Source organism: Salarias fasciatus, assembly GCF_902148845.1.
Source record: "Salarias fasciatus chromosome 7 unlocalized genomic scaffold, fSalaFa1.1 super_scaffold_4, whole genome shotgun sequence".
NCBI lineage: Eukaryota > Metazoa > Chordata > Actinopteri > Blenniiformes > Blenniidae > Salarias > Salarias fasciatus.
The window spans coordinates 16,519,376-16,542,864 of record NW_021941229.1 but is presented as its reverse complement, the minus strand read 5'-3'; the positions used below and the strand labels follow the sequence as shown (position 1 = coordinate 16,542,864).

Genomic DNA, 23,489 nt, shown 5'->3' with positions numbered 1-23,489 from the left:
GATGGATGGATGGGCAAGAACTTACTGATTTGTGAAAAACACATCTGAAATTGCAGAGATTTTAAGGAACCCACTATGCACAATGCAGAAAAATCAAACTATTCAGAAATTCTGGAGAAATGTGTGCTCAAGGCCAGAGATCAGCACAGAATGTTTGGGATCTCTGAGATGACACCGCAATAAGAAAACATGATTTATGGAGGCAACAACGTGGACTAAAGAACACCGACAAAGATCACTGATGTTAAATATACACCATAACTTAAGAAGCACAATGTGAACAGAACCAAAAAGCACTCCTGAAAACATTCCTTTTTTTGAAAAACATAAGATGCCGTGTCCTGCATTTGTGCTGTGTGCTGTACAGCTTGACGCCTGCCCTTCATTTAGCTGCATTACAGGAGCTGCCAATACTGAAAAGCATTGAGGTTTTTAAAATAATACATACCCACATCCAGTGTCTCTTTCAAGAACACCTTGCATATTTCAGGAAGGCATTTTTTTTGTCTAGGATTGTTTCCACACACATCATCCAAACAAGCAAGATCTTTCTGTACATTCAGATATACTGATAAAAGACTCAGGGTGCACAATATATTTAAAGCTCCGACCTCATCCTGAGCACTTAAAAACACACTGAATATTAATCAAGAAAAGACTTGTCAAGCCAGTTGTTAAGTATAACGACTTTGGAAGAATAGAAATTATTAGAAGAGTGTGTCCTTGAAACTGACAAATTCGTTTTTGCGTCATAAAAACACTAAAAATACACGTCGTGCCATTAGATAAATCGGCAGCATGAAAATACTGTGTAATATTTTTGCTATTCTAAACTGAAAATGAGATTAATTTTGCGTCTTCCTTGTGTCGCTTTACATAATTTGAGTGATGAAAGCTGGCGAACCGGTTGTGTAACTGTCATGTTGAAACACACTCCTGGTTGCGGCAGTGTCTTTGACATGGTGTGTTTTACAGGATGACTCAGAGTCTGATGGACAGCCAGATCGATATTTTGACTTTGGCCACTGGATTTTCTCCTGCAGGAGCGGCGACGGTAATGGAAGAGGACTGTAAATAAGTGGAAGGTTCTTGACAAATGAATCCATTAACATTTGCCTGTGTCGCCTGGCGAGCAGATTTGCTGTTTTATGGAGCAGGAAAAAAGAGCTAGTAAATCTGAGGGCGCTGTAAGGGTAGAAGCTGAGAGCAAGCTGGGGAACACATCTCCCATGATGCAGCACTTTATCTCCTTCCCAAATGGCATCTTTATCTGCCTAAATTAAGTTTTGATTCCTTGCCACATACGGAGCCGCAAATCACTTTTAATACTGATATCAAGAGCAGCAGTAAAGTGTGCCCAAAGCGATGGAAAGCAGCTTTATTGTGTGGCACATAACTGCCGTCACCACCATTCACTGGCTCACAGTTGTAAAAAAAAAAAAAAAAAAAAAAAAAAAAAGAAAAAAGAGGAAAGAAAAAAAAAGAAGCCTCAAACCAATGCATTGTGTGCAAATCATATTATGCTATTTGTCATAATTTATTTTTCCCTCTGTCCTCCAGCTCAGAACAGAGTAACTTTAGCAATCTACCTGTAACTCTGTGTATGAGGAAGGATACCCCTAAAGGTGACTTAATTTATAGCTGTGATTAATTTCCAATTCCGCTTTCACTCCGTGATGTTTATCTTTAAAATTAGACCGACCGAAGCAGGGGCTTATTTGTGTGCATGGTGAAAAGGTGGGGGTGTGGGGGATCCCGTTGGAAAGTGAGCCCCCACATACAGTAGAAATTGCAATTGCCTCTGCATTATCATCATCTGTCGGTCTGCATATCAATCTGTCTGTCACCCTCTCTAATTGATCCACGGCCTGCTGGGAGAGACAGAGGTCCTGTGAGCGCTCAGCATGTCTGACATGCTCAGTGCTGAGAGTCATGTTCCTCAGCGTAGCACATGCGCCTCGGCTGCGAGTCCGCATGCGATCCAACTTTTCTGTTCTCGGCTACGAAAAACTCAGACCTCTTGCTTGCATAACGTACTTCTATGTTATCCACCAAAACTGACCTCAAACACACGTTTTTTTTCAGTACTTTTGGAGAAAACAGGAGTACCTGGAGAAACCACACTCCGGGAGAACCAACAAAGTGCACAGAGAAAGGCCCGAAGGCTGGAGTCAGACTGGAGACACATTCTCGCTGTGAGGCAAGAGTCTTCACCACCGCAGCAACCAGGAACACCAAAGGCGAGAAAATGGATCTTACTGCAAATACGAATGGCCGGTTGAAATTTCATAACATGCTGTCCAGAGACAGCCGAGATTTTCCAGTCCAGGCACCATTATCTCGTTTTTATTTTCAAGCTAAAACACAGAAGATAAAGAAACAAAAAGGATGATCCTTCTAAATAAAAATAACACATGTAAGTGATCTGAACTCTAAATAGGACAAATATTGAATTATTTGAAAACAAGTGTTATTTATATGTAACAAAAGTAGTTGGAAATGTTAAAACTTGCAAAATCCACACTGTTCGTCAAAAATTATAGGTCGGGTTGAATCTGACAAGGTAGGCTAAAATTCCCTATTGATGTTTTCAAAAAGCTTTCATATTACTGTTCTTTCATCTGAATCACTGCCTGGTACAACCATCCTGAGTTTATTTATTATTAATAAAGCGCTGGATTCTGTAATCACGATGAAAGTGACAATATCTGAAGATGATATTTGATTTTGGTTGACAGCTGTACCACTAACTGTCTGCAGTCCCATGGAAATAATAATGACTCATGAAAGCGACTCACTTAATTGTTCAGTACAGAATATATGCTTCCATTTGCACAGATAGTTAGAGCTGATAATAGTGTTCCCCTTGACTGTGAAACGCTGAGAACACATTGTAAAGGTTACAGTATTAAGAGTGAATCTTAACAATTAGCTCTTCATCACCTTTACAGAAAGCTATACACACCCTCAAATAATATGTCGCACTTTTAATTAGCATTTCACCTCTCAGTCTTAACACGTGCTAAGCAGCTCGTCAGTAACACACTCCAACTGCAATGACAAAAGGCTGAAGAGGCAATGCACAAAATAAACCAAACACTGAAATTAGAAAACAGATTCATGTGAAATATAACTGATATGAATACTTGTACACTGACATGTGCTTTAAATGTAATTTAACAATTTCAACCTATTTTCATAGTTTAAATAGTGAAGAGACTTTGCGTTTGAGGCAGACTGACGCGAGCCTCACTCAGATTGCGCATTTCCATGAAACTCGGTTTGAAGCGTGCGATGAGCGTAATATACTTATTACACCTCACTGATTACCACCCGTACAAAGTTCACATGCACATTTATCGTATTTGTCCATGCTGAACTCACATAAAACTTCCAACAACTAAATTTGCCTATGACATTGTGATTTCTATATTTCCTTTTACCTTCTTCAAAAAGAAATGCATTCAGAAATTAAGAATGAGGGGCGGATTGCATTTTTTTTTCCTGACCTATACAAATTTTGAAATGCCAGATAATCAGAAATGGGACATTATGGTTGGCCACACTATTCTATTCATATATTTGTATATGCAGCTTTTTGAACCGTCACCAGAGGTCAGTGGTGGATTTAACAACATGATCCTAATCTTAATTTATCGTTGCCACAGTTGTGAAATAAAGCATGTTTTGTAAAATGAAGATAAAAGTCACAAAGATTTAAGACTCAGTGTTTGACCCACGTGTGGTCATCCTGACGCTGTCGTAGATCATCCTGATAAGGAACCATAAATTAATTTCCTTTATATGAGAACCACTGAAAACCCCAAAACAAATTTTCATCTGTTCTTGACAAGATCTTGCATTATATGCAACAACACGGAGCAATAATTCATATCGTGCCACTCTGGGATTTTGTCTTCTTTTTTTTTTTGGAACAATAACAACGGAATAAACACGAGCTGTCTGACAATTCAAGCAAACAGCTCAACTCAAACAGTGAGTCACCAGTAAATAAAGCGTGGTTCTAAAACACGCAGAAAGTTCAAGGGTCTGGTGGCTCAAAGACTTAAAGCTCAAATGGGAAATACATTCAGGTCACTTTTTCAGCTTGCTGGAAATGTTTGCTCCAGACGGTCCATTTCTGAAACCTCAGACACGACGATCCTCTTGGGGTTTGTTGTGTACCGCAGGGTCAAATTTCCTGCGAGACTGAAACATCCGTCAAGCTGCAGGTCTGTGGGCAAAAAATGCCTCATTCCAGACAAAGGTGTTTATGTGAGCGGAGATGTTTGCTGAAAGGATCATGTTAACAATCTGGGGGGCATAAACACATAGGTTTCTCCCTGATACCCAAGCTTTTCACTTCTGGCACCTGTAACGTATCCTTTCAGCAGTGGATTTTAAAGATAAGGTCCTCCATAAAAACTCAAGATATACATCATGCTTCTTTAAATGAAACAGTTGATAGCTGCTGCCTACGCACACAGAAAAAAAAGACTAATAAATTGAGAAAAATGAGCTCTTTAATCTTTACTGTAGTGAATTTATCTACTTTCTACAGCCTTGTGTGAAATGTGAGAGGTAAATGCCCTAAAATAACCTCTTTACCGGTAAGTATTATTATTTACATATCTGCTTTTCTAAAAAGCTGATTTAGAAAACACGACATAACATGCTTATCAAAATGGATTCGCCCTGATGTTACACTCTGGAATCTGCTCCTCAGAGGCGCACCGAGAGAAGTCCGAAGTGAATGTCAAAACTTATTCAAGTTAACAGGCCACAAATAAATGACAGCTCAGTACAACAGCGGTGTGCAGAAGGACATTTCAGAAAGCACACATCATTTAACCTTGAATTGGATGGGCTGCAGCAGCAGAGAGCAGCGGCGCTTTCCACTCCAGTCAGCAAAGAAAGGGAAAATAAGGCTATGTGAGCCATCACCAGAACTGGATGAGTGAGGAGCAAAAAAATAAAAAAATCAAAAAATCAAAGTGCAATCGAAAAAACCCTGGTCTGTACTGCGACACACTGGCAGCAGGGTTGGGATTTGGCCTTTGTGATCACAGTAGACTCACCCCCTACCCCAGAAAACGGATAGCCAAAGCCAGATAACATTCCTCTTGGCATGCACACATTGCATCAAGATCAGTAAAGAAACATGGCCGTGACCTCCTGATCCCCTCCTATTGTTTATGCACTCTTCATATCTTAACCAGACAGACCACCTATGGGATGATGTGGAATGTGTCGATAGCAGCATGAATATATTACTATCATGTCTGGATTGACCAACCCTCTCCCAGGAATATTTACGTGGAGGCATAAACGCTTACTCTGTTCATACATTTACTGCTACTTATCAAGAGGAGTGGACTACTGGTAGCATACACATCCCTCCCAAAACCATTTTCTCGGGGCTCAAAAGGTGTTCCCAAACCAAATTAAAAGAAGATTCCCTTCTGGTCTTCCTTCTAGGTCACCTACCAGTTGGATGTACCCCAAGATACGTAAAGACCTCCACAATTGGGACAGCCACCCTGAGGGAACAATTAACCATTGTTCAGCTGAAAGCATCGGCCTCAGACGTAGAGGTGCTGACTCTAATACTAGCCACTTCACACTTGACTGCGAACTGGCCCAGTGTGTGCTGAAGGTCATGGTCTGAAGCCAGCAGAAAACACACCGTCTGCAAAAAAAAAAAAAAAAAAAGCCACAAGCCCGTTTGGAGATCCCCAATGTAGTCAAACCTCCACCCTGATTACACCTTGAAATCTTGGCCATGTAAATAACCAGCAAAACTGAAGGCAAAGAACAACTTTCTCATCCTCAGTCTAACACTATGATCCCATGAGCTGCTTCTCTGTTCATGGGGAAGATAAATTTAGCTTTTTTTTTTCCTTTGGAATATGAAGTTTAAGAGTCAAAATCTACTTGGTGGGACTATACAAAGGGCTTTTTTTCCCTGAGAGTTTGAGCAATGTGATATCCGGGCAATTTTAGCATACCCTTTGGGCCCCCTTTCTCAAAGTGCTAACTATCAGCCCAGTCTGCTGGTCCACAGGCACTGTACCCAACCTCTATGCAACAATGAACAAATATGTCAACCGAGACAGCCTGACAATGGTGAAAGCTCTCACAGGGCAAATCTCACCCACACCAGCTGCCTTCTTGCGAGGCGGGAGTCGGGGTTGGGGGCCTCAGCCAGACATCCCTTTTCCACAATCATTGCCGGTTTTAGTTTACCGTTTCTCTTCAACAATGCCGAACGCTAATCCATCTCACCACCAGGTGTAGATCAGCTGACAGCGCTGCTTCTCTCCACTACTGGTTAATTCCTCTTTTCTTCTCAATGAGTTCCAGGTGACGTAGCTCTGGCCAGTCTGCTGTTACACTTTAGAAAAACTAATAAAGTGTAACCGTTTAATACAACACCAAATCCTCAAACACAAAGTTGCTAGGCCTTCTCTGCTACATTACGACTCCTGGATGGATCCTTATCTCATAAAACACATAATACGTCCTGTATGTAGACTATATGTGATGACATGTATATTATATCCAGACCGCACCAAGTCCGAGTCAAGAATAAAAGCAATTTCCTGCACATACTACCTGAAATTGAAATGCCAGCACGGTGACAGCTGCTGACTGAAATCACCATGCATTAAAATTAGTGATGGAGCGGAGAGGGATACAAGCTTCTTATATTACATTCATATTTTAAAAGTTTCATTTTGATGCAGCGATACTGTCAAGTTCATTTTTCACATTAATCACAACGTGTCGGGGGGATTGCGTCGACATCTGTCAAGCATATGTAATTACTCATCAGTCTTCGATCAGAATCAGTGGGAAAAAAAAAAAAAAAATTCTCCCCGCCATGCAAAAGTCATTTGTACAGTCTGTCTCTGTCCGTGTGTGTGTGTCATTTTGAAAGTAATTCTGTTACAATTAGAGCACTATTGATCATGTTTCGTGACATGCTATCACTACTTCTAAATAACAATTAGTGGAACTAGAACAAGGACAAGTGCAAGGTCCAGACAGACTTTGAAATTGAGCCCTGGGCAAGAATTAATGACGTTCTCAATACACACAGAACAGAAAATGGAATCTCCTGTTTGGAATACAGTGATGGGATAAAGACACATCTCATACATCACTTATTTAAAAAAAAGATTTTCGCTCATAATGTTCATTTTTACTGCGCTCCATCTAAAAGAAAAACCTTGGGCAAGAAAAACGTTGACTCTATGTGGAGCAGCAGCCATGAGGCAGCTGTCCTTGAGTTGTCTCCATAAATTGGAAGTAGAGGATATCAGTTTTGAGGAAGTTGCTCAGAAATGTCAAAATGTCAAAGGAAAAAAAGCAGGTGCAAAACAGCAAATTGGAATAAGCCGTAAATAACAACACACGGCTAATGAAAGTAAGAAGTTGTGTTTATTTCATGCTGTGAATGCATGACCAATATAATGGATGTAGCATAGCGTTAATGTTATATTGGATATTGCTCACATTGATGAGGTGCTTCTACTTTAAACGAGTGTTTTGTGAAAAAGAAACAGATTTGTTCTTGTGAGAACAGATTTCAGACATTGCTAACCATAAGGTCAACACAAGCAGAGAGACAGAAAGCAGCTCTCTGAACCAGCCAAATAAGACTACTGGAATTTCTTCAATTCATTAATGCAAACATTTATTTCCAAATGTAGCGATATTACTTTTTAATGCATAACTCACAACACTGTTCTTGACCAAATAATTTTGGTGTGGAAAAAAAAACCTTCGTAACATACAAACTTTTGTGTATTGGATGGTGATACTCAAAAACTATTCACATTTGTATGTGATTTGATACTTTACCAATGACAGGATTTGTTTTTCATATCTATTTTAAACTTGGCCTTGGACTTTATTTACATTAATTTACTACAGAAGAAGTAAAGCAGAACAAAAATCTATGGTTACACTTCAACGCTAATTTTTCAGTGCAAAAAGTTCCTTTCACTTCCCAGCATATCAAACTGTAGTGACCTTTATAATGTCCAATGCATCCAGTCCTATTTCTTGAAACGTAACGTTGATTGTTATTCATATTGTCTGTGCACGTGCCAAACTACAGGAGGCGTTTGAGGGAGCTGGAGTGTAGCGAGAGGTGACTGGACTGAAAGAGTGAGAGCTGGAGAACAAGCTGGGAGCTATAGTAGCCAGGCAGGCTGGTCATGGTCTACCAGCTGATAGGAACCATTTGTTTACTTTAATGAAGTGGTGGTTTGTAAGCCAGTTCCTGGTCCTTCTGTCCAGCATATCCTGGTGGATGCTACAATGCTGTTGCAGCAGACGCACCAGACAACAAACACCCATGTGGAAAGCTGCTCAATTAAAAACATGACCACAACGCATGTCATTCAAAAACTTTTGCTTCAAAGATGAGAAAGTAGTAGATTCTTCAGACAATCCCGTCCATCAGGCTGTGGACTAGCACCAGGCTGAGAAAAGGAAAAAAAAAATCTTAATTGACATCATAATAATTATATTTTAATCAGAGTTTCAGTTATAGTATTTAAAAACAATGGCACATCTGCCGTTCCCACTCCCATCATTAACTCACTCATGAATTTTTCCCATTCATTCAATAAAACCAACAAACAGGCATTGACAAAAAACAGCACATAAACAAGTGTCACTGGAAAGCTGTTTTTGAAAAAGCAGAACAAGCTGGAAAAGAAACACCAGACGGGTCACAGAGCAGCAGCAAAGAGAAATCTGCTTTCAAAAGAAAATATCAAGAATCCTGCTGATATTGCAGATTCATTATTGCAAGATGATTCACTCTCTTCATTTTTTAAAATACACAATGTTTTTTTCTAGCTAATGGAGCCATGAAACCCTCAAAACTACTTCACTGTGTAGAGATAGAATCCTTTTACAATTTTGAAAGAAAAAAAAATATTAATGAAGGACAGAAACAAAAAGGATTAAGGTTATATTCAAACAGCTTTTCTTTGTTTAAACATTGCACATTAATTATACAACCTCTCGGTGATTTATTGAAAATTAAACTGCTCCATGTTGGGAGAAAGTTGGTGTAAGTTGCTTTACAGTAAATGACAGAAACTTTGCAGTGAAAGTAGTCTGTGGTTGTAATAAAGCATCTAATGAACGAATCATTAGTTCTTTGCAAAATTTTGATTTGTATTTTTTAAATTGCAATTAAGGCAAAAAAAAGGTTGACAAATGAATCACGCCCCTTTAGAAACAGCACCTCATTTTATTTTCTCAATCAATAGAGAATATAACAAGTGCCCTGCTAGACAGCACTTTTTTCCTAAACTACTTTTAAAGCCATCACTGACGTCAAGTCGGCTCAGACTGTTATTTGCCCCCCCATCTCCCCCCCCACCCCACCCCACCCTCCCAGCATCCGTTCCTCGCAGCTGTCCGGACCGGGTTTTGACGCAACGCCGCCGCGCGCCGGAGCGCCGGAGCGCCTGGATTGGCTGCAGGAGTGAGGTGGCCCGTGGAGAGAGACGGCTCCTCCGCTGCGCCCGGTCCGTCAGTGGAGCGCGAGGCGCGGTGCACGCTCACACATACACACGCTCTCTCTCCCTCCACCCGCACGCGTGAGGACTTTGATTTTTTTTTTTTTTTTTTTTGGGGGGGGAAATTTTCTTTCTTTTTTCGGCGTGGGAGCATGAATTCACCATTAAGACATCGATCCACACCTCCACACAAACCAAGACGAGCTTTTGAGGGAAAAAGCAAACGGGGCGCGATCCCGATGCCACATCCTCTCATTCACTGAAAGCGACGCGCCCAGATCTTTAATCCATAACACTGTCACATGTTTGCAAAAATCACCGCGCTGGATATATTTCCTCCAGAGCCCTTTTTGTATTTTGTTTTTTATTTTCTGCGCACGGTGATCATATCTGGACAGCGGGGGACGGCGGTGCGCGTCTGATAAGAATTAGTGACTCGGACTTGGCTCAGAGCGCAGTTTGACTCCTCATCATGGGCTGCGACGCACAAACTGACAGAGACGGAGGGAGAGCGTGGAGACTCTGTCCCGAGATGCAGACCTTATCCTGGCTTTTGTTTCTCCTCCTGTTGGACCTCGGAGCGGCTCAAGGTAAACTTTACAGTTCCGTTCTTGACCTGTTAACTCGGCTTCACTCTCTGTGAAAAGTTTTTGAAAACTCCTCAAAGGTTGTCCCCCCCACCCCCCGAAATCTCACAAGAGACACGCAGCGCTCACACACCTTTGGGTGATGTGTGTGAGAAGCTGTGGCGCAAATTCAGCCTGCAGCCTGTATCAAGGCTCCAGACACACCGCAGTGAGTAATCTGATTTGAACGGAGAGGTGTGACTGGAGCCTCATGAAAAAAGATTGATAATTAGATTAAAAACTCTACTCTTAGGTAGTTTGGGACAGAATATTTGAAAACAGAAACAGTCCTGGGAGAATTTCTTCTCCCGAGGTTTAAATGCGCTGATAAAAGAAAATGAGCCTCAGTTAGTGGTTGCTGGTTTTACCTCTCAAACCCTGAACAAAATGTGTGAACCCAGTGTTTTACTCTTTTTTTTTTTTTTTACATTGAACTTTGAATCATGGGAATATTCTCGGGGTAAAAGGCTGTATAAATTAAGGTAAACAGATTTAATTTAAAATATCCAATAATTCATTAATCTGAGAGATCCGAGAAAGCTGATTTCTGAAAAAGATTCTATATTCTCCAAATTTTAAAAGTCAAATGTACAGATTGAGATGTCTCCTATTTAAAATAACACTATTGAGTATTGAGTGATCTTGCACCCTCTGCAAGGCAGTAATTGGAAAAATATTCTGGACTCTCAGCTCTCAAGATGGGTGTTTCTCAGCACCAAATAATCTATATTTCTGAAATCAGAAGTTTGGAAGGCAATTTATATTTTCAAGGGAACATCTCTTCCCAATCAGCTTTAATTTCTCATGGTACTTAACCCCAATCAGTGAGCACATTTTCAACTTCAGAGTCCTCTGCTGAAAAGTGTTTGCAGGAAACTATAGCTGCTCCCAGTCACTGAAAACACCGAGGTACTGCCACAGCACCTGGAGCTGTTCACTTAATCTTGCTTTTTCCTGAGGGAAATTTACAGTCAAACAAAGAAAATCAAGAGAAATCCATGTGTGTGAGGGTTGATTGTTCAGCGTCTGTTTGTGCATATATATCAAATGCCAAGTCTGGTATTAAGGATGGTCTGTCTCCTCTTTCTGAGATCAAGCATGGCTGAATGGCATCATGAAAATTAGAAAATGAACAGATTTTTTTTTTCGGGTTGCAGATGACTGTTTTCCATCTACAGTCGCCTAACTCCACGAACCGTAAATCCCTACATTTATATATATATATATATATATTTTTTTTTTTTAATGTGAAGCTTCAGTGCTCATGCAAGAGCAACACAAGCTCATATTGGAGGTCTAAGCACATATCTGGGACAGAGATGAGGGTGTGTGAGCAACCTTATCTAGCAGCTCCAGACCTTCATCTCGCTCCTACATAGTTAATGAGCAAAAGAGGGAGAGGAAGAATGAAAAACAGCACCGGTCCTGTTTCTGAAGGGCAGGGTGAGATGACATAATACTCAATCCAAAACCCCAGAGAGCTCTGTGTCATTGACTGGATGGGAATACGAACACGGTTCCTCTCTGTCCATTAAGAGGTCGATACACCAGGAGAACATTGTTTGAGCCTAATTAATGGGCCCGCCCGACTATTTTGGGGCACTGATGAGCTGTACACATTTCCAAATCGCTGGAGAGCCACTTCTTCAGTGTAAAACTACTAGTGATTAAAGTGGCTCACTTACCCAGACACTCTTTTTACACCATCTCTCTCCTGCATACTTTGTTTTGAAGTTACTCCAAAATGCTGGCACACGGAGAAATGCTTCATGTTTCAGAGATGTTTATTTTTGTTAATTTTTTTATTTTTTTTTCGAGAGGACATTTCTTGAAAGACCGTGAGCTCTGGGAAATGAGAGCGCTCATTAACCTGCTGAACTCTTGACAAAAGGAGACAGGTTCAGACAGATTTATGTGAGGAGCTGCCAGAAAGGTAGCCGAGAGTCCCGTACGTGAAAAGCCTGATTGGAAACCCACAGTGCAAGAATGCATATATACTTGTGGTATTTCCACAGCAGTGTCAGAGCTGCAGAGTTACTCTTGGCATCTATGTGCATGTTTTTTAAAATCGGCGGAGGATGTCAAGTTGTTATGGGAACATGAAATACTTTCCCTCATGGATGGAAATGTGTGCACGTTGTTACGTCTAACAGTGGGATCTGAAATATTAGGTCCCGCCATTTGGAAACCTCAGAACGAGAAAGCCACGGTTTCTCCTCACACATTTCACATCCTAAATATGCACTTTCCGGGAAAACAGTTGAAATAAATGATGATGGAGTTTAACAGGATTGAGCCGCAGATTAATCTTGATTATGGAAATCAGAAAACTTAATGTCACATAAAAAGATTGTAGGAAAATTACACTGAAATTCCCATAATGTATGCCTGAGTTTGACAGCAGATGCATGGGCGCTGGTGTTTCCTGTATGTGATTTGCTCAGTTTTTCCAGCGTCGCTCTCGTGTCTCACTCTTCCTCTGGCACCATGACACCGCATTTGCTTTCTCTCTACTTGTTGTTGATGTGCCTTTGGAGGATTATTTATAGCTGGGAAAGCTATTTTTTTTTTGGTTTGCATTAATTAAAAAAAAAAAAAAACCCAAAACTTCTGTGTTCGACTTGTAAAATGCAGGTAAATGTATGAATGTTATTTCTCTCATTATTATTCTTAACAAGCTTCCCTTGGGTCTGACAACTGGCTCCTCGGGGCTGGTAACGTTATGACCACTGCGGTCATTGTATAAACAGACCATACGTGCACAATGAGCACATTGTGTGCTGGTAGCAGCACTTATAAATCACCTCCTATGATAGCCTCTTGCCAGGGTCTGCAGGCCTGCAATATGGCATTTTTAAAAGTCAAGCAATTTTATGTAATTGAAAGATTTCCTTTTAACGGGAGGAAATTGAGATTGAGTCACCGTACGGTGAAGGAAGAGGGCAAGGCGGAAAGTGTGTACACAGTATGGCTGAGCGGGGTCAGGGTTGCACGCTGGTTCCTCGCTGATCCACAGGCGGAGCGCGGTAGCGAGTGATAATTACTGTGAAGAGAGGCTGCTGAGTTTGCTTCCCCGCACCACTTGATGTCATATACTATTGTTATAAAAGCTAAAAAATATACACTTGGTTGCTATTTTTGGGGATGGGCACAGTTCTGCTCTCATCTGGTGGATGAGGATAACTCACGCCGTGCTGGTGCAAGCAGATACTGGGACTGTCATTGTCAGTAGTCCTGTAGTGAGCATTTTTCTTAAACATGGTGCCGAAGTCCAAAATGTTCTTTTAGCACGGGCCAGTCAGCCTCAGAATCTCTTCACTTGCTTCTACATAAGCCTGTGAGAGACTTTGAGTATTTTATAATTTATACCTACTGGAAGTAAAAACCTTTGAAATGACAACTTTGAAATAATTTTTCTTTTTAAGGTTGCCATTTCATAGTCCTCAACAGTGTCTAATAATAATGAAGCATTTTTAAAGTTACTCTCATATATAGTCTATAAAGGTCAGTACTTTAGGTTCATCCTGTTTATTTCTATATCATCAGATTTTTTAAAACCTGCCATCCACACAAGCATAATGTCTCAATATGATTTAGAAGATTGTTTTATTTTGGTGGTTTCCTCTAAGCTATTGTATAGTTTATTCACTCTGATCAGCCCGTTGGAAGGATTAATCCTCTCCCTGTAAAGTAAACCTAAGCCCATTTTCTCTTCCTAATGAGATTTCTGTCGGACTTGTTCGTTTCCGTTTTTGTTTTGCTGCTCCATCACCACACAAGACATCTCCAACTCAAGTTTTCCACCGAACTTAGCTATAGAGGAACGCAATGACAGCAGATTTCAGAATGTGTGTTTGTATCTGGAAAGGTGGACAAAGAAATACAAGAAGATAGGCAGAGACATGAAGGGGATTGCAAGGACGCAGGAGGGGAATACAGAGGTGTGTAGAGGAGAGGGAGCTGTGAAGAGAGAGAGAGAGAGAGAGAGAGAGAGATGGGTGAAAGCAAGATATGGAGCGAGGACAGGGACGGACAGAGGGGAAAAAGAGAGTGTGTCATTAATCACCCCATGTGACACTCTCAACTACAGGGGAGCTCCACAGTGCAACATTCACTTCTATTAGCAGTCCATTAACAGAGCTCGGCTCAAGTAGCAGCACTTGACAGGTAGGCCTGTGCCAGAATGGCTGACCTGTGTCTCTCAACAATACATACCGTGCCACCTGGATGGTGTGTGTGTGTGTGTGTGTGTGTGTGTGTGTGTGTGTGTGTGTGCGGAGAGTTTTTGTGAGGATGGGGTGAGTCAAAGTGCACCACAGGGCAGAACTCGCTGTGACATACTGTGGCAAGTTTAGCTTTTTAGGCTGCGGAGAGCAAATAATTGTATAAAAGGTCCCACTTTCAATTACGCTGCTGGATGAGAAAGGAGATAATGACTGTAAAGATGATGATGGCGGTGACCTGATTTCCTACCTGCGATATCCCCGGTGCCAGAAAATGGCTCTTCAAAGTTGAGATGGCTGATACATTAGAGCTCCAGTCATTTCTCATTCAAAGGCTTGTTGGCCTCTCGGTAGCCAAGAGCCCCGTGATTACAGGATCCCGGCCAAGGGGGAAGGGGGAGTGGATCACTGTCCCTGCTCTTGATCTACAGTTCATTTATGATTAGAGATCAGAGTCGACAGTCAGAAAATCAGCGGATGAGGGGGTTATAGAGGAGGACAGAGCCAAAGGGGAAGAGAGAAGTGATTAGGAGTTAAGTGGCCCTTCTCATGCCATTATGAGCAGCAGGGCTGACAGAGCACATCATGAGTGAGTGTAAGTACACACTTCACACTTGCCCTTTAATTTGGCATCGTGGTCGCCCCCCTGGTGTTCGACCACTAATGTCCTCTTGCATTTTTGTGTTCCTAACAGGTAATCAGTGAAGGACATGTTATTGCAATAGCAGCAAAATCAGAGTTTGCGTGACTAAAAGGTAGCAGGTAGAAGAAATTTTAATGTATTCATTTGTATTTTTGAGATTAAATAATCCATTTATTGTGTATACACCGTTTTTTCCAAATATTTGCTCATCATAACCATTTGCATTTTATTCATGAATGTCTAATTATGTGGTGATCATGCACATTTTTACTTTAATTTAGTGTTTGGCGTTGCCGTATATGCTGCTCCATGCAAGGAAATTTGATTATGGTGCAAAATAACCTGAGCTACACGGGATTTGAAATGCTACAAGAACGCTCCGGGTACTATTTTGTATTCACATAGACGCTATAAAAAACTCAATGCGCTGACAAGCATTAAAAGGCCGACAGAATGCTGTTATTTCCCTGATGTCCTTTAACAACGCTCCTTGTGTTCTTGGTTCCCTGGTCCAGGGTGGAGCACGGCACTAATGCACGACGAGCACCAGCATGGAGCAAGGAGGTTTAACATTTGGCCGAAATTCGGCATGAATGTGTTCAGTTTGACATTGTGAAATAATCCCAGCCTAACGCAGTGGTTGGTTTGGAAGCTGCAGGACTTTGTCAAGATAATTTCTCAAAGAAATCCCTATAGAAAGACCCTGAATGCTTCCCATGGCTTCGCCTGAAGGTGTGTTCAGTTGGAGGTGATGCTGATACCCCTCTGTCATTTGTTGAACTCCTGTAATCTTGATTGTTTTTGGGAAAAGGGAACTGAAGTCAGTGCCCCCTCTATTATAGATCTAGAGACACCAATTCACCTAATATGCATGTGTTTGACCTGTGTATCCAGAGACACACACACACACTGTGAGGTGAGAGTGCTAACCTTTCCACCACATTACCTTGAGTCTGTTTACATGGGCAGAAAAATCTGATAACTGGAAAATCAGACAGTTATATTAATTGGATTCGACACATTTACATCAGCTTCAGATTAGAAATGTGAAAAGAACCCTCGATTGCATGTGGCAGCAAATTATCAGATTTCTTTTGACAAAACCTAAAACTCAAACCTCCTATTATTTTCAAAACATCTTTTCTTGCATTGTTGAACATGGCGATGCCTGAGGGCTTCGCGTTTCTTCCGTTGAGGTTTTCTTTTCATTTAACACAGAATTTGTTTCCACTTCACTTTTGAACTGCAGAAGTGGTTCTTCATTAATTTCCCACTGCTGAACGTTATGTTTGGATCTTCAGTCTTCTTTGTCACTGCTGTTTTCTTGGTGTTTTTTTCATTTTGTCTTTCTAAATAAATCATATTTTGTGCACAAAGATGTCCGCATTTTGCAGAGAAATGTAGGCGTGTTAGTCTTACACTTACACCGTTACCTTAAAGGATATTGTAGTTACTGTACATGATCATTTTAGGAATACAATAACTTCAAATGTTATGTGATTTTTTTTCTATATGTGTGTTTCTACTGTATTTTCTGTATCGTTTCGTAATGGCTCTAATTCAGTCCACCGCCTTGTTCCCATCAGGCCAGTGGTGATGTGAAAACCAGGTTAGGTATATATTGAGAAAGGCCAATATGCCTGTGAGGCAGTAATGAATGAGATGATATCAGCGGTGACTCATAACACCTGAGTCACTCACACGGCACAGAATTACCTGAACTTTTATGTTTCCACAGAAATCCAGCTTCCTCTTCAGAATAAAATTGCAGCTGCTATCTGCTACTCTGCTCTGACTCTGAGTGACAAATTTAAACCCCGTAATCCCGGCTTTGCCCTGTCTTGTGTTGAGAGCCGGAGCCTCACTGGTGGAACGAGACTAAAGCAAATATATAAAAGCCCTCCTAAAGAATGCAAACTGTATTCATCTGTAATAAGTCATTTGAAAAGCCGAACGGTATTTAGTTAAACCATCAAATGGAAACAAACCACACGTTTTATATACCTGCAGGCTTTCTGCCTCATTCCGTTGAGTGCGTCTCATCTCTGCATTGTGAGGGAGGGTGGCGGTTTCCAGTTGCTGCACTAATGTCTGGCTGGGGAGGGCTGTGGTCTTTATATGTCAGCAGCACACAGAGGGGAGTAAGGGGAGAGGGGTGGGGGTGTGTGTGTGTGTGAGGGGGGGGCATGGGACCCCTTGTCCCGGCTGAAACATGAGAGCAGGAGACCCACGCTCTCCATTTCCTGTCTCCACTTTATCAGCATCCTGCTCTCTGTTATTTCTGCTCTCTTAAAGCATCCGATGAAAGCCTCACCACAGATAAATGTTTGTGCCTCCTTGTTTTTTATGGGACTCAAATGAGGTACTTTATTCACCCATCCTCCCCCCTCCTTCATTTGCCTTTTTTTTCCCCCCCTTCTTCTTCTTCTTCTTCTTTGCTTCATTCCTGTGTCTGCCTTTGAGATGCCACAAGAAAAGTTATAGTCTCTGGTTTATATTATGGTTCCTTAAAGATGGGCTTGGGACGCTTAAAAGGACAATGCTTGTTCTTGTTCTTCTAAAAGAGTGTGTTTTACACGACTTCAGGGAATGGGCTTGAAAAAAAAAAAGGTAGAATATTTGAGTGAACCACACTGGAGCTGACTTTGTAAAATAAATAATTATTCCCATTCATAGATTAATTCAGTTCATTGTGTTGAATGAAATGTAATTCTGCTTTGAAGGGTGCTTCCTGCTTGTGTCCTGAAAGTCTAGACTTTCCCACCTCTTATCACCTCATGCAATATTTTCTTTCTGACTCATAATTCAGCTTCCTTCTGTTTTCTTAGCTTTCCTCATGAATATATGGTTTTGTATGCATCCTGGTGTGCGCATATTCTTGTTTGTCTGCATACGGTGCTACTGTGTGTGTGTGTGTGTATGTGCGCGCGCCTTTGTGTTTATTCAATAATAACCGAGTCCGAGAAAGTCTGTTTCAGATAAATCTGTGTGAATACCAGACCATTCATCCCCAGGAAATCAATCTTTCTCATAATTCCCCTCATTTTTCTTCCATCTGTTATCTACAGAGCTGCCAAACAGACTTTTAAACAGCGCAGACCATTACCAGAGGGCAAAATTAAATGTGTGTCAGAATGCCAGCCTGGGAAGTTGTTGTTTTTACTGAGTTAAATGAGGTGCTAAATTAAAGCTTCACAATAGTTATGTACTGTTTTATGATTAATCCTCCCAACCCTTTATGTGCTCCTTTTGACAAAAGCAAAGGAGAGTCAAAATATGAGCCAGGGATGCTTTAAAAAAAAAAGAAGAAAAATGACACTTTTGAAATCAAGCTTGACTGTTGTCTTTTCTTGGTCTGTAATTACTCTGTGCAAGTCCCAGCAAACACTGTGGAATCCATCGCCTGCATTGTAGAGTATATTTGGTTTCCACCGTGAGGTCTGGATTCACAAAATGGGTTTAAGTACAGCGTTAACCACCCATCCTGCCGCTATAATCACAACCACCAAACACCCTACTGCGTGACCTCTTTTCTTCATTTTGGGCTTTGTTACTCGGAGTCCAGTAATAGTTTGCAACTTGAGATTGCTCTTGGGTGTCAGCACTTTCCTGTGTGTGTGTGTGTGTGTGTGTGTGTGTGTGTGTGTGTGTGTGTGTGTGTGTGCCATATCTCTATGATCAGTCCCCGGTGACTTAAGTACTGGCAGACAGTGTTTAACTGGGGCAAGCTCAATGGGTCTCATTTAAATGGGGCCCAGACAGAAGCCCCACGGTGAAAGGTTATTTTATGACTCCTTACATGTAAAGCACACTGTCGAAGCTGTTACAATTTGTGTGCTTGCCAGCGAAGGCAAAATGCACGGTATTGTTCCTCATCGCGAATCTGTTGGGGAACCAAAAGGCGCAGCAAACATTAAAAATCAACCAAATTAGGCAGGGAACAAGCGACGCCGCTGTCTGCAATTTGTATGCATTCTTCATTTAATGAATGCTGCGGAGATGAGGTCGATGATAACCGAAAGCCGTTTCTCAGATCTGAAAGTTCACCGCTGTAAAATGTCAGGATTACATGATCTTCGCACAAACCGATTGAAAAATACAAATTAGAGCTGGCCTTGCACTGGCAGCAGTACACTATCTCTCTATAACTTTGCACGCTTGTGTTCATTTACTGAAAATATGTTTACTTTCATGCATTACCAGAGATTCATAGTACATTAGATCATCAAGTTGTGTGAGGGATTGAGCTTTTAGCTTTGCATTTGGCCCTTTCAATGAGTTAACCAAACGTTCAGTGGTAGGTGAATAATAGATGTTGTTGTGATGATTGCTTGGAAGTACAGAGAGAGGCAAGAAACGGCATTTTCATCTAAACCAGGTCAAATGTCTGAGGTGGCCTTGTTTTGTATACAGATGAGCTTTCTGCCTTGAAATCCGTGCAGACAACACAACTCGTGTTTGCTGTCGAACCATCAACTTCTCCCCGTCATTTCAGGCTTGAACTCAAAATATTGGCGCAGATATTTACTGCATTATGCCTGCTATTATCAGATCTCTCTGTGCTACCTACCCACAGATTAGAGCCGGCCCTCAGTGTTTTCACAATAGGAAAGATCCGCATTTGTATTTTGAAAAAACACGCACAGCAAGTGCGTTCATTTGTTGTTTGCCATGGTAGTTGGGAAGGCAGCTAGTAAGTACTGTAAAATATATCAGCAGTCAGTGGATTGCGTTGAAGTTTTGTTCAAGCATTCATATTATTCAGGAGTCATAATGAGTGCTGATTTCGCTGACTTCAGTTTCGGTGCGCCCAGTAAACTGTCAGGAGTCGTGCCATAAAAATGCATCTATGAAATATGTCTGAGATATAGCGCAACCGTAGGAGAAACTTTTCTCAGCTTCTCAGCTTTTATTCTTTAAAAACAATTATACATTTCAATTAAAAGGGTTTATATCTGTTTGAGGACAACTCTGATGACAAGACAAACCTGCATTTTCTTGTTAGAGTTACGTTCAGAACTAACTACTTCTTGATCACACATCTCCCTTGTTTCTACATTTTTATTTTAAAGCATAACTTTTTTGAATGTTTATATTGCCTTATGCTTTTATCTGATAGTGCCAGTAGAAAGATAACTGGCAACAGGAGAGAAATGTAACAAAGGTTCCAATCTGTCCTTGAGCAGGGAACCGTGTGGTTTCTGGTCAGCATCTGAACCACCTCTCCACGGGAGTGCCCCAGTATCAGGAATTTGCCAAACCACCACCAGTTTAGAAACTGCTCTCAACACAGTGGAGGGCTTTGTAGGATTACTTTCCCCCCCGAGTCAAATTGATGGAGAAATAGGAGCTTGGAAAAAAAATACCCCAAAAAAACGATCGAGCTTAGTAGGATGACAGGCTTGTTTCTCTAATTCCAGACATCTATAAACTATGACTCCGTACAGTATACCAGCTGCACTGGAGTCAGCACACTAGCTGTAAACCGATACGCCATAATGGCTTGCTGCAGATATGCTGGAGCATGTGCAACGGAAACCGATAATTCTGTGGTGACATGGTGTGCATAGGGGTTCCCATGGTTTTTTTCGGCTGACGTGACGTAAGCTGATCCGTCAGGTAAGCGTGACGGGGGGGTGAAGGGAGGTAAGGGCGTGGTTACCCCCAGATAGACTGAGAATGCAATGCAGGATAACTTCATATTCTGTAAAGGTAAAATCTTCTCACTGCTAATTCGACGAGTATGAAAAGTTGGACTTCACATCACATGGCAATTCTTGGTTTTACAACCCCACATGGACTCACTAGCCACGTTTCTTTTTGGTTAGCTGTACTTTTCAGTGCTGAATATTTCATTTAGCAGCCCCTTGTCCCATCGCGCCATACTGCCAACGGAAGCATTGATACAGCTCAAAGAGGAGTACATGAGAAACAATGAGAATCATACGAGCCAGAGATAGTCGAGCCACTCCTTAGCTGCGTGGCTCTTACCCACAGGAGGAATGGGATGCAGGCACATTAACCCACAACTATTCCGGGCTTCTTTGTGTGGGTTTTTTGGTTCATGGAAAGAGACAAAAAAACAAGAAAACTGGTAAACAAACACAACAATGTTGAACAGTCCAATGTTTTGTGAGAATTGGGCAGCGCTGAGCATTGTGATCTCATAGGCGTATTTCCATTTCCCAACAATTTCTCTGGAAATTTTGGCTGCATAATCTGAACCTTATTGTGTTTCTTCTCTGTGGAATACCAGATACCAACTGAACCTGGTTTTGGTTCTGGCTGCCGTTATTCTTGCTGGCAGTTGCTTCCACATTGATTGAATTTTGGGGCAAGGGCACAACAAGCTGGAGGTTGCTTAAATGGGAATTTGACAGACTGTCTGCATTGTGATGAGGCATGCAAAATCCAAGGAGTGGCAATGGTCACTTTTTAACTTCGCCGCTCTGTCTGAAGTCATGGAGTCAAATGGATTGGTCGAAGCGATTCTGACACGCAAGGGCTGGCCAAGTGGGAGGACGAAGTGATCAGCGCTTTGATGGATGTGTCACGATGAGGAGATGTAGCTGTCTAACGTCTATCAGCGGATAAAGGTTTTCTCTGCACGGCCTGTCACTTCCAACTTTAGTCTTCATTTCTATTCTTCTTTCCCCTTTGGCTGTCTTTGCACACTGTGTTAGAAGAAGCTGGATGTCAAATGGAGGAAAAAAAAAACCCAGAAAACAAAACTGCCAATGCTTACAAAGAGAGTTTTTGTAAAGGATTCCAGGATTATTTGTTACTGAGTGGCCTCTGTTATATGCAGGCAATCTTATGTCCTTTATGTCAGGGTGGTCTCTTGGGAGTGAAGCAGACATCTTAATTCAGTCAGCAGCAATACTCCCCCCTGCTAAAACTCACTCATCTCCCTTAACTGATACAATTACGAGCCGATCTGCAAGGAGCGTCTTGTTGCGGTTCTATACGTTTACATGGTGAGGGAGGTGTATACTGTGGAAACTGCAGCCCCCGCCTGGTGCTCACTTAGTGACGAGAGAAAAGGAGCTTCTGTGAGAGTTGATTTATTTATCATCTGTGAATGAGAGCTATAATGATTCCCGAACTAGCATTATGAATGTGTCCCTCTCCGTCTCGGTCCTCTGAGATGAGGAGACGCAGCTACGCTTAAAAGCAACCTATCCATACCGAGAGGAAGACACAGAAGGATTTTTCTTGAATGTCTCTGAATGTTTGTGAATAGAGATCTATATCATTGTGAGCATGTGACCTCGGCTTCTGTTTGCTTGTCTTTGTTGCAGCGAAATGCAGATTGTTTGATTTACAGCTGTTTGAAAGAAGAGACTGTAACCACTTGCAATGGATTTGAATATTCTACATTTCTACATTTTAAATGATATGGATGGATATAGCAGAAATAGACACAAAAATAGAGAAAAATGGGAAACATACTGAGAAGCCCATGTGTATAAAATGTCCATACAGCTTATTCAACTACAGGGTGGTAACTGGAGCTGATCCCAGGTGACAACAAGCGAATGCAGGTACAGGTCACCAGTGCATCACAATACAAATTACAATGTCAGATACAAACATGGTCACGATCTCAATACGTTTTTTGAGGAGTCAATTATCTTCCGCACGTGTTTTTGTATTTTGAGAGGAAGCCAGAACCTGGAAATAGTCCACACATGCACAGGGAGCACATGCGAACACTCCACATTGAAAGAGCAGTCCAAACAACCATGGATACTCTCGCTGTGAAATAAGAGTGAGACCCACTACACTATTGTGAGGCCCAGTGTAAGATTACCTACAATATTACATTTCTGTGCAGCACAGTGTAACCTATAAGGAGGAAAATGAGGTATGTAATTTCAATCAGTCTCTTACATTGCTCCTGACTCTTAAAAGGGGCAAATTAAATAATTTCTTTTCCCTTTCATATTTTTAAGTACCCATCCTCCACTGGCCCTTGTATTGTCCCATTACCGGAGCATTGTAGTGATAACATTGCCTCACTAATCTCGCTGATGGTCACATTGCCTTTTCAGGCTCCAGCACTCTGTTTTATTGGTGTAGCATTACGGACAGTGTTTTGACCATTGTTTACTCCACAGCACGTCACTTGTTATCCTCTGTAGCAAATGTTCATGTCTTTACCAATCTTGTCTGGCTTTTGTCTACTCTTTTTTTTTTTTTCCATGGGATGAGCAGCCATTTAGTGCGTGGGTCAGGGTTGTAATTGACAGCCACCACTAAACAAATCTGCCGGGCCTGGCGGTAGACCGACCCCACCTCCCGTCCCCTCCCGCCACTCTAATCTAACTAATGCACCCATGTGTGTGCTGGAAAGTGAATTAAGCATAGAAAACTCAATACCTGATCTATCTGACAAAGCTGCCTGCGTGCACATTAGCAGTTTCTCTGCAGCCTCTGTAATTGTATTACA

The 23,489-nt window shown here is 41.5% G+C and overlaps 1 protein-coding gene across 4 annotated transcripts in view; it reads left to right on the top strand.

The window, feature by feature from the left end:
- Nucleotides 1-9,687: 9,687 nt before the first annotated feature.
- Nucleotides 9,688-23,489, top strand: part of unc5cb (unc-5 netrin receptor Cb) — a 109,873-nt gene continuing 96,071 nt past the window's right edge. For all 4 annotated transcript variants that reach the window (XM_030084798.1, XM_030084797.1, XM_030084796.1 and 1 more), the window contains exon 1: nt 9,688-10,135. In XM_030084798.1, coding sequence (XP_029940658.1) covers nt 10,018-10,135 — 118 coding nt within the window. In that variant the 5' untranslated portion in view covers nt 9,688-10,017. The remainder of the gene's footprint in view (nt 10,136-23,489) is intronic.